This window comes from Lissotriton vulgaris, chromosome 3_1, assembly GCF_964263255.1.
Source record: "Lissotriton vulgaris chromosome 3_1, aLisVul1.2, whole genome shotgun sequence".
NCBI classification, from domain to species: Eukaryota; Metazoa; Chordata; class Amphibia; order Caudata; family Salamandridae; genus Lissotriton; species Lissotriton vulgaris.
In genome coordinates this window covers 879,672,333-879,685,876 of record NC_141689.1, presented here as the reverse complement: position 1 = coordinate 879,685,876, position 13,544 = coordinate 879,672,333, and the positions used below count along the sequence as shown (strand labels likewise).

The window sequence follows — 13,544 nt, the reverse complement described above, 5'->3', positions numbered from 1 at the left end:
ACCATAAACATCTTTATTTAGGATGGCAACAAGAAAAACATGCAGCGGAACATGAAGCATACCTATACACGTTTTACTCTTAAAATAAATATGTAATCAACTGAAAACACCTCAACTCACCTGACTGAGGGCCCAGTGATAGCTTCCCCTGTTGCTTCCGTTTTTCATCATGTAGATGATTTGCCTAGAAAGAAAAGTAAATACATTATGCAATGGTTTTTATCTACCAAAATAAAAATCACTGAAGTAGTCTTCAAAACACATTGCTGCAATATTAATTGGATGCAGGTTCAATAACATTGTTTCATGGTCATGCTTCTTCTAGCTAGGTAAATTAAATAACCCAATAACAAGCAAAGTGTGGCCTGTAAAGAAAGGAATCATACAGAATGTGTTTGGTTTACTTTGGAGCCTAATACACATTTTATTTTTAATGAGAATATTGCTCAAATACATACAAATGAGAGTGAAAATAAGTCATAAAATGTAACCGGAAAGAATAGTGGCATCCAAAGTCTATAAAAAAGCCTGACTCGGGGGCGTGGCCAGCAGCCGCTGAAGATGGCCGCCATTTGAGTGAGCTGCGCTAGCCGCCAGCGAACGACACTGTTATATCCGACATAATCCATAGTTTGGAGGGTAACCTGAAATAGGAAGCTGACCAAATACATGGTGGCTGCCCCGCAATGTGAAGACCCTTGAGTGGCAGCGTGGAAGCGGACAAGCGGCATGAAAAAAGATCGGCTGGTGGGAGCAAGATGGCGCCACCCACGTACCTCCGGGAGCAAGAAAAACCTGGCGATCGGCCCGAGAAGCTAGGACACCACGCGGCAGCACAGCGCATGGTTGCGGACGACCCTGACCAGGACTATCGTGGAGTGCCCACCTCAGATGCAAGTATAATCAATGGTGCCGATAGTGAGCAGAGACCGTGTGAGCCTGAGTGCTTCGCACAGTGGGGAACTGGTAGGGGATTATGCTCAACACCTGACCCATCGGATTGCAGCTGAGCCGGTGAGGCGAAATGCTTCGGCGTGAGAGTGGGGCTGAGGGAGAACATAGATGGTGAGGCCGCTGGCGGGGGGATCGAGAGGCAGACGGGGAGCTGGAGATACAATCACCCTTACCCCCTCCAGGTGCAGGTAGAGAGCTGCCTCAGATTTGCCTGGGCTGAGATATAGCTTCCCGGGGGTAGAGGAGCTGCAGCAAGCCAGGAAGCAAGAGATTTGACCTGGACTATATATGCGGTGAGAGCACCACACTGAAGTCAGCAGGAGAATCTGGGGCACGCAAGGCGTGAACCTGGCTAGGGGGAGACAGGTGCAATACCCTCTTGAGTATACGGGTCTGCAGGATAATTACTGATTGAACAGCTGGAGCTGTAGTGCGCCTGAGACTCTGTGTTGTGCCCACAAGGAAGAGAGATACAGAGTGGAGGCCTCGGACACCAGTGCCAGTACCAAATACATCAGCCTGAGACATAGCAGACCTCAGAACCCACCCACTGGCAGAGCCCTACAGATCTCAGCTATCGGCCGCAACAAGGTGGTTGGGCCAGGGCAGGACAACCACAAAGATTAATATACGGTGGCAGTGGGCCACTAAGGAGGAGCGGCGGGAGGGGAACCACTGCCTGAACACGATGACCAGTCCCCGGATCCCTCCCTGAAAGATATTATGAAGGCAATCAAGGAACTGCATGGAACCCTAGAACCGAAACTGGACTCCGTCACTGAGGAGGTAAACTTGATTCGGGCAGACCTACAAAAATATGTCTGAGAAGGTATCCATGGCAGAGGCAGGTATTGGGGATCTACAATCCAAAACCAAACATCTTGAAGAGCAGGTCTCAGTGCTCACTAAGTACCAATCCAAAATATTCACCCATCTTGAAGACCAGGTGTGAAGAGCCCGACGGAACAACAACCGGGTCGTGGGTGTGCCAGAGGGAATGGAAGGACCATTGATGGACCTCTTCTTGGAGGACTTTATCCTGAATAAATTGAAGCCTAAACGCCTATCAACATTCTTCACCGTAGAATGTTCACACCAGGCTCTGGGTGGTAGACCTCGCCCAGGAGCGCCCCCATGCACGATCATAGCCTGGATATTGAATTTCAGGGATAGAGACGCCATCCTGCAGGCAGCATGCCAATATGGTGATCTGCGTCATGAATGCCATTATCAGTTTTTCCCCGGATTTCACGCTTCATGTCCAGTGCCAGAAGTGTACATTTGACGCAGTCAAAATGGCCCTTTACAAGCAAAATGTGAAATAAATTATGTTATTCCCGGCGAAGTTCAAAATTATCGACATGGGGAAGGCGTACTTCTTCGAGTCACCGGCCGAGGCGAGTGACTGGCTGGAGGGCTGGCAAACTGTTGAACGAAAAGGGGGCAAAAGTCGAGCACTGCCTAGGAATGGTCACACCACTGAAGGGCGAGAGATGGAGCAAGCGCCAAACAGCCCAGATCAGAGACAACAAACAGATAAGTGACAAAAGGGATGTTCCCCCAAGTATTGAAACTTAATTCTCCTTTCCCAGAGTCACCATAGGGGGGAGGTAAGGAGGCACTATAAGGGTAAGGACCAATTTGATGAGAGCGCCAAAAAAGGCTCTCGTGGTGCTGGGACTACCGCTATCCACTGCGGGGATCCCGAGCGGGACCAGATAGACAAAGTTGCTTTTGAGACATTTTAGGAGGGTTTCAATGTATCCAACAGCAGAGTTTTTCTACTTCATGCTGGAGACAGGCCTACCACCCCTCATTAATGTTTGTTACTGCACAGTTTGGGCGACAGGTACTCTGCGTGTGTTGGGAGGTTTGTTACTCACCTAGCAGGGTTGCAGGGAGGGGGGGTAAAATGTTTAGCTTTTTATTATGTGTGATTGCATGCGTGCTCAAGACCATCACAGCCAGACAGTACAGCAGGTTGATGCAAGACCATCACAAGGGAGGGGAGGATTAACAGGAGTGAATTTCTCAACTGGAAATCATGGAAGACTTAGCTAATATACAGGTGTGGACCTGGAACGTAAATGGACTAAGGAACAAAATCAAGCGCACACTGGTCCTCCAACACATTAAAAGGCACTCCCCGGACGTAATATTGAGACAGGAGTCCCACCTGAAGGGGAACAAATGTAAAGCTCTAGATCGCTTCGGATATAGACTATTGGCCCACTCTGAATACTCGACCGGTGGTTGGGGGATAATCCTGATTCGCAATACGCTTCCCCTTCCTGTAACAGATACCTGGGCAGACGATGCAGGGTGATGTATTGCAGTAGCGGATAAATGAGAGAGATGCTCAATTTATATACCCCTGAGGCATCACAACATTGCCTTCCCGAAAATTAGTTTGTTCCTGATTAAACTGCTCCTGGGCACCCTTCTAGTGGGAGGGGTCACAAATGCAGTCATGAACCCGGAATTAGATTGGTCTGGCTCTCAAGTGGGCCAGAAGGGAGAGCGGGCCTGCCGAGCTTCCTGGCAGCCATGGGCCAAGTAGATCTGTGGCAGGTCTATTACCAGATTGCATGACAAAATACATACTACTCCGCACGCCATGGCTCTTCTCTAGGCTTGACTACCTCTTCACACGAAACAATAAGGTGGGAGAATTTAAAAACCCAAGGCATATGGCCAGGGGCATCTCTGATCACTCCTCGGTGAGTGTGGTCATTAGGGGCATTTTCCTTAACAGGCGGCATTCCCGCGGACTAACCACTGACAGGTCTGGCACTCAGGGATAAAATCCAATAGAGCTCGGAACTATACTTTATGGAGAATAAGGGGACAGTAGACTCACACATAAACCTATGGGAAGCCTACAAGACAGTGTTGAGGGGCCAGACAGCGCTAATTGGGACCAAAAAGAAGGAAGAGACTTTACAAATCAGGTCGTTCGAGCAGGAAATATTTCAGATGGAAGAGGAGGCAACAGTTGGCACCACTAGCGACTTACGTTACAGACTGGCACTGGGGCAGCATGATCTACGCACCATGGCTGACAGCGAGGCGAGAGTATACACCCTGGAAACTGTGCATCGCTTATATGATGTGGGCGACAAAACATCAAGACTCCTAGCATGGTTGGAAAAGCGTGATAGGGAACGATCATGGGTAACTGAGGGCGAGACAAAGAAGGGGTACTGAGTACGAGTACAGACCTAGCCGAAGCCTTTGCTTGGCATTTCGAGGGGGTTTATGCAACTGTCTGCACTATATCCGAAAGAAACCGCAAGGAGCTATTCAGAGACTTCTCCCTAGCCACACTAACCGAAAAGTGTGTGAGAGATTGGAGGCTGACCTTACAGAGGATAAGCTGGGAGGGGCCCTGGGACTCCTTAACAACAGGAAGGCAACGGGTCCAAATGGACTCCCGGCTGAGATTTACAAATGTCAGGCGTCCATAATAGTACCAGTATTACGGGACATGTTGTTGGAGGTACAGGAACAGGGGCAGCTCCCGCCGGATCTGCGGGCAGCCACAGTTGCGGCGATACACAAGGTGGGGAAACCACCGGACCAATGCATCTCGTATCGTCCAATCTCCTTGATCAATGTAGAGGCGAAAGTGCTAGCCAAGGCTTTAGCGGACAGACTAGTGCCAGTAATCTCAGAGGTGATACATGTAGATCAATTGGGCTTTATGCCAAATAGCAGCACTCGCCACAATCTACGGAGGCTACATGGATACAGCATTGGTTCAGATGCCATTCATGAACCAAAATTCCAGGTTTCCTTTTTTAGGAAATGGCCGCAGAGGTTGCGTCAGAAGACGCAGAAAGAGCCAGGTTCACTTGGAAGAGGACCAGAACCCAGGAGCACATAACCGCAGCAAGTCCAGAGAACAAGAAGCGGGCCCCGGGAACCAACAGAACCTAATCACTAACCTTTCCTCACACACCTTGACAGAGACTGAAGAAAATGTACTGAACAAAGGGCTAGGGTTCGTGCACACAGCCAAACTGGATACATTTAAATTGCACTGTGAATTAGCAGAATTTTTTCGGAAACAAATTAAAATCCCATTTCGAAATCATGCCAATAACAGATTCGACAGAAGACCGAGGGGACACTAAACTGAAACCTAAATCATTTTTTATGCCTCCTCCTCATACTGTACCGGTTGAACTGGTGACTTTTGAACAAGCCATCTTCAAGGAAATTGAAGATACCACTGAATTTACAACATTTAAAAACACAAGCAGTGTAGAATTTGAAGCAATTCAGGCACTCAGATCTAACACCACCATCATAATCAAACCGGTAGATAAAGGGGGAGGCCTTGTTGTACAAAACAAGGAGGACTATCAAATAGAGTGCAGAAAACTTCTTGGTGACACTAAAAACTACTGTAAATTGGACACTGATCCTAGTGAGGAGTTGAAAAATAGAATCAAAACCCTAGTGGATGATGCAGAATCCAGAGGCAATATCAGCAGACATGAGGCTCCTTACCTGATTTCAAATAGGGCAAAGATTCCATACTTCTATACCATCCCCAAAATTCATAAAAACAGACACCCTCCACCAGGCCGCCCTATAGTTTCGGGTATAGGCTCACTGTTGAAAACACTTTCAAGTTTTTGTGATTTCTATCTACACCTACGTAACTAAAGGATACCAAATAACTTTTGAGACTATTGGAGAATGTGAATTTCAACTCAGACACCTCTTTTCTGGTTAGTCTGGATATTGAGAGCCTCTATAGCAGCCCCCTGCAAGAGGACACTCTACTAGTCCTCAAAACATCATTGGACTCAATCCCCTGGGATTACAACACCCCAAAATCTTTTGTACTTCAATGTGCAGAACTAGCCTTGAAGCACAACTATTTTGAGTATTGTTTCAACAGACCTACGCGACGTCTATGGGCAATACCTTTGCCCCTAGCGTGGCTGGCCTGTACGCCTACAATTTTGAACAATCCACCTATTGAGACCTGGCACACCCTACATAACATAAATCAAATTTTACAAGAGATATATTGATGACATTTTTCTAATATGGGAAGGCATTACAGAGACCTTACATGCCTTTCTGGGTGGATTAACGATCAAGACCCCAATCTCAAATTTACCCATACTATTAGTAAAAACACAATCACATTTCTTGACCTGGACACAATTGCAGAGGATGGCCATCTAACTACCAAAACACACTTTAAGTCAACGGCAAGAAACTCTCTCCTACGATATGAGAGTTTTCACCCTAGACCACTGCGTGAAAATAGACCATATGGTCAATATCTAAGATTACGCAGAAATTGCAGTAAAACAACTGATTACAAAGAACATGCGGCTGCCTTGACTACAAAACTTCAAGCCAGAGGATATCCTACTCGAATCACAACTAAAGCTCAGAAACAAGCAAGAATTCAAAATCAGGAGGGGCTGCTTGAACCAACTCAACAGATGTCCTCCGATATACTACTCACGTGCGTGACCACCTATAACACTATCTCCAATGGAGTGGCGTGCATTATTCAAAATAATTGGAGGATACTTACAAGTGGCAAACTAAACTGGGAAAAACCTCTTTTCTCATACAAACGTTCATCCCCTACAATACGCCCTACAAATACAGTGTTAAATGCCTGGGGGCTTCCAAATGTGACCGGACATTTTCCCTGTGGGAACTGTAGCGTGTGCCACCTCACAATACCAGCTAAAACTCTTGATTTTGAAACAGGATAGATGTGGCAAATCAGACGACATACTAACTGTAACTCCAGTAATGTTATCTATCTCATTACGTGCCACTGCAATCTTAGATATGTGGGGATGACAAGCTACAAAATAAAGGTACAAATATGCGAACATAGGAGCAACATTTGTTGCAAGAAAAACACCACGAAAATGAATCAATTTTTGGAAAGAAGTCACACCACCACCAACATGAGATGGGTGGTAATTGAACAGCTAGACACAGATCTAAGCAACCTCCAGCATTGCCTGCATGACAAAGACCAGCACTGGGTATATCACCTCAACACACATAATGAAGGTCTTAAAGATGCCATTCCGTAGAACCTGCTAAATAGACCACCTTGAGTCATTACTTGCATACACTCCACAGGAATAATCAGCAATTATTAAAATACATATGACCAGCAAAACCAGATTATGAAGTACTACTGACCGTGGATATGCATCTCTGGTCACCCTTCAAAAATACATCATCCACTTAGTTGTAGCGATGGCATACATACATATGGTAATCGTAGAACACTGGTTTTTACACTTACCTCCCTCTCCAATTCTTGCCAACATCGGATAATAGCGATATTAGGAGAAGAGTGTATATCTAATATGACACTACACATTGCCTAACATTGGTTGCTGGTGTCTCTTTGTACATGCTAAATGCAAGGTACTTGTTACTAGTAGTAAATGAATGTCATCTCATTGTCAATCTGCCATTTCTTGGTAACGTGATACCCTCAAATTTATTGGTCCCATCATGTACAATATGCCACACAGGTACCTGGCACAGCATAATTGTAGTTATCGTGAGAACTGCTTTTTACTGAATATAACATTGATATTCCTCCGATACACTTCATAAAGTAAGGTATAGTATAAACTCGCATCAGTTTATACCACGTAAGAACTATCTCCGCACGTTGCGGGCCAGTGCCAATACATTCTTAACATATTAACTACATCCCCAAGGGGACATAGCAATATCCCAGTAGTCAGCGTTGACGTATGACCCATTCTGATGACGCGGTCATGTTAAGCAACAACGTCATTCGGCGCAACCTCGCCCACACGTTACTGGCACTGTCCTTTATATTCTACACACACACAACGCGGCGCTTGTTTTATTAGATCTTAGCGCCGCCTTTGACACCGTTTCGCACAGGATCCTTCTTCAGCGCCTGGAGGAAGTTGGCATCGTAGGGCTTGCCCTTCAGTGGTTCCGCTCTTTTCTTGCCGATCGATCTTTTTGTGTGGCTGTTCCGCCCTACCAGTCCAAATTCCACCCTCTGGGCCTTGGGGTCCCCCAGGGATCCTCGCTGAGCCCCACGTTGTTCAGCCTATACGTGAGGCCGTTGGCTGATGTCGTCAAGCAGTGGGGCATGACTATGGTCTCATACGCTGACGACACTCAGTTGGCGGTCACGCTCAGCGGGGATTCTCGCCTGGATGCCCCAAGGTTCCAGAATGGACTTCTGGCGGTTGCCAGCTGGATGAATTCCAACTGTCTCCAGCTGAACGCAAAAAAAACAGAGATCATGATCATCGGCAAGCAGGCGGAACTCTGGGGCGACATGTGGTGGCCTCCTGAACTTGGGACCACCCCGACTCCGGTAACGGAGATAAAAAATCTTGGGGTGTGGTTAGATCCTGCCCTTAGCTTTGTTTGTCACACCAAGAGAACTGCTGCATGCTGTTTTGGCATTCTGCGGGGTTTAAGACCAGTCTTGAAATTTTTTGACGCCTCGGCCAGGCAGCTAGTGGTGCAGGCGACAGTGGTTTCTCGGCTTGACTACGCCAGCTCCCTCCTGGTAGGGGTTAACCAGGCTGAAATCATCCGTCTGCAGCGTGGTCAGAACTCTGCAGCCAGAGCAGTGGTGGGTCTGCTCAGGTTCTGTTCCGTCGCCAATACCTTGCGTTCCCTTCATTGGCTGCCGGTTAAGCAGAGGATTCAATTTAAAGTGCTTTGCCTGTCTTATAAAATCCTCAAGGGCTCCTCTCCCCAGATTCTTACTAATCTCCTGTCTCCGTACGTTCCTGCCCGTTCCTTAAGATCTTTGGGCCATGAACTTGCATTGGTTCCCCGGTTCAAGCTTAGTCGAGCTGGAGGCCGCTCATTTCAAGTGCGGGCTGCGGTCCTGTGGAACTCCCTTCCTCTAAAGATCCGTGCGCTGGATGATCTTCTCTCATTTTGTAGGGCCATTAAGACCTTTCTATTTCCTTAGCTTGTTGGCTCTTTTTTAGTCTGCTGCTCTCTTAGTTGTGTTGTGTTGTTTACCTCGTCAAGAGCCAGGACGCCCCTTCGCTGGAGCAGCTGTGCGCGATATAAGTTCCCATAACATAACATAACATAACATAACATAACATAACATAACATAACATAACATAACTGAGACCGCTGTCGGTGGGATCTCTAGAAGCCAGAAGTAGGTTTATATGCGGGAGGTTCTCATTGATGAAGTGTCATAGTACGCTTTAGCCAGCGATTTACATTTAGCGGTAAGTAATGGTATACTATACCACGTCTTTCACTTATGTTTTGTAATGTTTGACTACCGGAGCCCCCAGCCTCAGGGATCTGTTTGATCTAACTTTGGTAACAAACAATGTAAGAAACCGTTTTTCTTTTATTTTTGGTACCATCCTGTATTCTGCCCATGTTTTCAATTCCCCTGTGACACCAGGACCAACGTTGTAATCTAATTAGAGTAACGCCTTTAAGTGGTTAGCGCACTACCCACTAGATGACGCCTACAAACTATACTAATTAGTATCACTTTTGTAGATCGCCTCATATAAGATTAATACAGCTTTCGGCACACATTGGCTATCGACACATAACAGTGAAAGCTCACCCAGTTCACATTGTGTCACCAATGCACATACTTGTGACAACGCAAGGGGTTTATGCACCAATTGTCTTCACCAATCCATGCATGCAATTGGATTTATCAGGATGTTCTAGGTATGCCTGTGAATATATGACGGTATATTGAGACACCTCATATCACTGTTCCGATCACGTACAAAGATAGGAGTGCTTCTGTGAACACGGGATACAAGAATGACTGGTACAGCCAAGCAAATGGTATGGCATGCCTTTCTATTTATAACGTTTGTCAATTTGTGCTGTATGTCCCTTTTTTCCTTACAGATTGTTACCAGCCTGTGGGTTCTTAAGTACGGTCATCACAACACATACACAGCACACCTTAGCGTGTGTGGTGAAAATCACCCATTCACTCACGTGCAGATCACGATACACACTTTCACGGTCCTGAAGAAAGCCTTCTTCAAACTATCGCGAGGCTGAAACATGTCGACCTCCTTTTAAACAGAGATATAGAAGATCATTGTACCTTCACAATATCTCACTTTGATTTTAATATGTCCTAAGGCCCCATAAATAAATCATTACTCGTCTGGACACCTTAGAGATATTTTTACCCACACCACTTCTTTGCAAAACACTTTTTCACACTCACGTTTTCACCCAAAAAAGCCGCTCCACTGTAATCAGGTGTTGCAGCACAGCTAGGTTCCATTTGGGAGCCTAGCTGTGAACCCTATGATGAAGCATGCCACCAACTAGGTTGGTGGGTGAGGTTTCTTTTAATAACCTGAATGTTTTCCTGCACTTTAGTACGTACTATCAAGTCGGAAGTTTTTCAAGGATTAACCTATAGGGAATTAAAAGTGGTTATATTCTATTATAGTGTGGGGAAGAGGACGCACTCCCTTACCTTCCTTGCTCTCTCCCTAGTTCATATATATATGGAGTGCTCCATATGACATGCAACCCCGCTGCCCAGCAGATAGCATTGATGGCGTTGGACACATCAATGGCATTTGATAGTATAGAACGGCCCTATTTTTTATAGCACTTCATAAGTTGGGCTGCAGCCCATATTTCTGTAGCTGGGTGTGGCTGCTATATGGGAAAACTCGGGCCCGAGTGCGAGTTACTGGAGCATTGTCCAGACCCTTTCGGCTGTGGAAAGGCACTAGACATGGTTGCCCTCTGTCCCCATTGCTGTTCCCCCTTGCACTGGAGCCGCTGGTGCATTGGAACTGGAGGGATCCGATGATCTGGGGCATAGAGGAGGCAAGGGTGTGGGAAGAGCGAATTTTGCTCTATGAGGATGACATACTCTTATATCTAGCAAGACCGTACCACTGTGGCGAGAGTACTCCATATTTTTTAGCTGTTTGGGAGTTACTCAGGGTATACTAATAATTTGTCCAAATCGGTGGTCTTCCCGATATCGGGCCCTCCGCTTAAGATGCCGGCGAGGTGCGCAGCTCCAGTGGTGGAAGAGGTACTTAAATACCTGGGCATATACATCACAAGAGATCACGGGATGTTCCTGAAGAGAAACCTCGAGCCCCAGATAGATTGGCTCAGTGTCGATGTACGTCACTGGCGTACTCTCCCATTGTCTCTAATGGTAGGGCGGCCCTCTTTAAAATGATGGTTCTGCAGCACCTTTTGTATCTTCTCCAGAACACCCCCTGTCCAGTTCCCCCGGCAGTCTTTAAAAGAATAACCCAGGAAGTTAGAATGCTTTTGTAGCAGGTTGACTGTCCCAAAATACACTTTACAAACTACAAAAAGGAGTGTATGATGGTGGCCTGGCAGTCCCGAACGTTAAACTTTACTACTGGGCTTCGCAATTGTGGTTAAAAACGACTGGATATACGCAGAAGTGCCTGAGCCAGCCTATAGAGTCGACAGAGCCAGCATGCCGGTAGGAAATTGCGAACCACTCTTGTACTCCCGGAAAGCATGCCTGGAATGACCGGCACACACGGGGTAGTAGTGGGGTGTTGGAGGGAGGCTAATAGATTTCTGGGCTGAATAGAGAAACTGACTGGTCTGACCCCACTATGGGAAGTAGCTGCCCTAATGGGCTTTAGAGGGTGGAAACTGATCGGAATCGAATACCTGGGAGACCTACAGCAGAAATATAACTTAAATCAGACACAGAGATACCCCTATAGAAGACTGATGCATGCTTTGCGGCGATATATCCAATGTGGTACCACCATTCCAGATCACCTGGAGGATAGGTTACTATTATATCCCATCCCTGAAAAAGCGACATCCACAATATATCGCAAATGAATAAATAACGTGCTAGTCCCCTTGGTGACCTTGCGTGCGACGTGGACTGACGATCTTGGGAATATAGAAGATGAGGAATGGCAAGAGGCAATACAGAGCCCAAGAGAGATTGCAATCCGTACAAGATTTAGACTGGTACAACTCAAGATATTGCACCGTACCTACTATCAACGTACACAGTTATATAAATGGGGTAAGGCACACACAGCAGTTTGCGTAAGGGGTTGTCAACAGGAGGGGACTTTCTTCCACACTATATGGGAATGCCAGGAAATTTGCCGTTTTTGGCAGTAGGTCACAGATGTAATGTCTAGGGTGACAGGAGTGACCGTCCCAATGGACGCCAAATGGCTTCTTTTGATGATTCAGGGAGACCTTGACTGGCCCAGGCATGTGGTAATGTGGCTGGGTCTTGCAGCAGGGATTGCCAAAAAAAACATCGCAAGGAGGTGGGAAGCGCCTTTGCCACCGTCGCAGGGGGAGTAGGAAAGGGACCTGGATTGGTGCCAACAAGCTGAGGAAACAGTGTATAAAAGTTGGGGATGTGTCAAAAAGTGGGAGAAAATATGGACACCATGGCGTCAACATAGAGCAATGTTGGGAGTGGAGTGATACATATCAGTTACGTCCTGTATCAGTTACGTCCTGCCGGGGTGGGGGGAGAGACCGATAAATTGGGCTTTTTGTCTTGTCAGTGCATAAGACCCATTGCAAAACTGTGCCTTTGAAGCCACTGAGGGTAAATTACCTCCTACCTCTCTCTCTCACACGATTGTTGTAATGACAAAGCTTAACTATGTACAAACGCATGTGAGCTAAGTAAAGTATGCAGTATGGCCAGGGGATACACCGCATACAAGGATTGAAAAAAAGAAAGCCTGCCTCAAATATATCCAATTAAATTACCTGCACCTAACCTTTCTCACCCTCAAGGGGTTTAATCTAATGTATCCAGGGACAAATCCTATATTCCGACGGTGTGCATGCCCAGAAGCAGACTTTTATCACATTGTCTGGACCTCTGCGGATGTTGTGAAGTTCTTGGCTGAAACAATAGCAGTGACTTACACGTTACTTACCTTCGGTAACACATTATCTGACAAAATCTAGTTGCAGATTCCTTACCTTTGAATTCCCCAGGTGTCAAGCTGGATTCTGAAACGTCTCCCCAGCAGCACACACGGCTGCCGAGTGTACCGACGGGCAGAGCGGTGCACTATCCTCCTGAGCTGTTGCCAGGTGAGGTGAGGCACGTTCCTCTAACCCTAAAGGAGGACACCAGGATTGATAAGGTGATATCTATATCCTATTTTAACACACTTTTGAGCAGTAGCATGTACTTTAGGTCCTGATGAAGCGGCAGATATTCATTAATCTATAGACCGCAGAAACATGTCGACCACTACAATATAAATCAGTGATTATTAGGGTTACTCACTGACAGTCTTGCACTGAATTTTTTAACCTTGGAAATGAACGGCACCAGAATAAAATTCCGTAGCGTTCATTATCCAATTTTAAACACAGAGCACTCCTTTCTCTTATCTTTTTGATTCTCACAATTTTTCTTTCTTGCACTGCTCTTCAGTTTATCAAGCAAGTTACCACGCACTCTCCTTTCCCGTGCCAAAATAGCAACAACTTTGCTTCCACATCTTGGGAAAGGTTCCAAATGATGACAGGGCGGTAAAGAACGATAAACTGAT

At 46.3% G+C, this 13,544-nt stretch overlaps 1 protein-coding gene across 1 annotated transcript in view; it reads right to left on the bottom strand.

Moving 5' to 3' along the window:
* Positions 1 to 13,544, bottom strand: part of TUT7 (terminal uridylyl transferase 7) — a 1,558,036-nt gene that overhangs the window by 57,375 nt on the left and 1,487,117 nt on the right. The window contains exon 27 of the mRNA XM_086961199.1: positions 121 to 184. Coding sequence (XP_086817325.1) covers positions 121 to 184 — 64 coding nt within the window. The remainder of the gene's footprint in view (positions 1 to 120; positions 185 to 13,544) is intronic.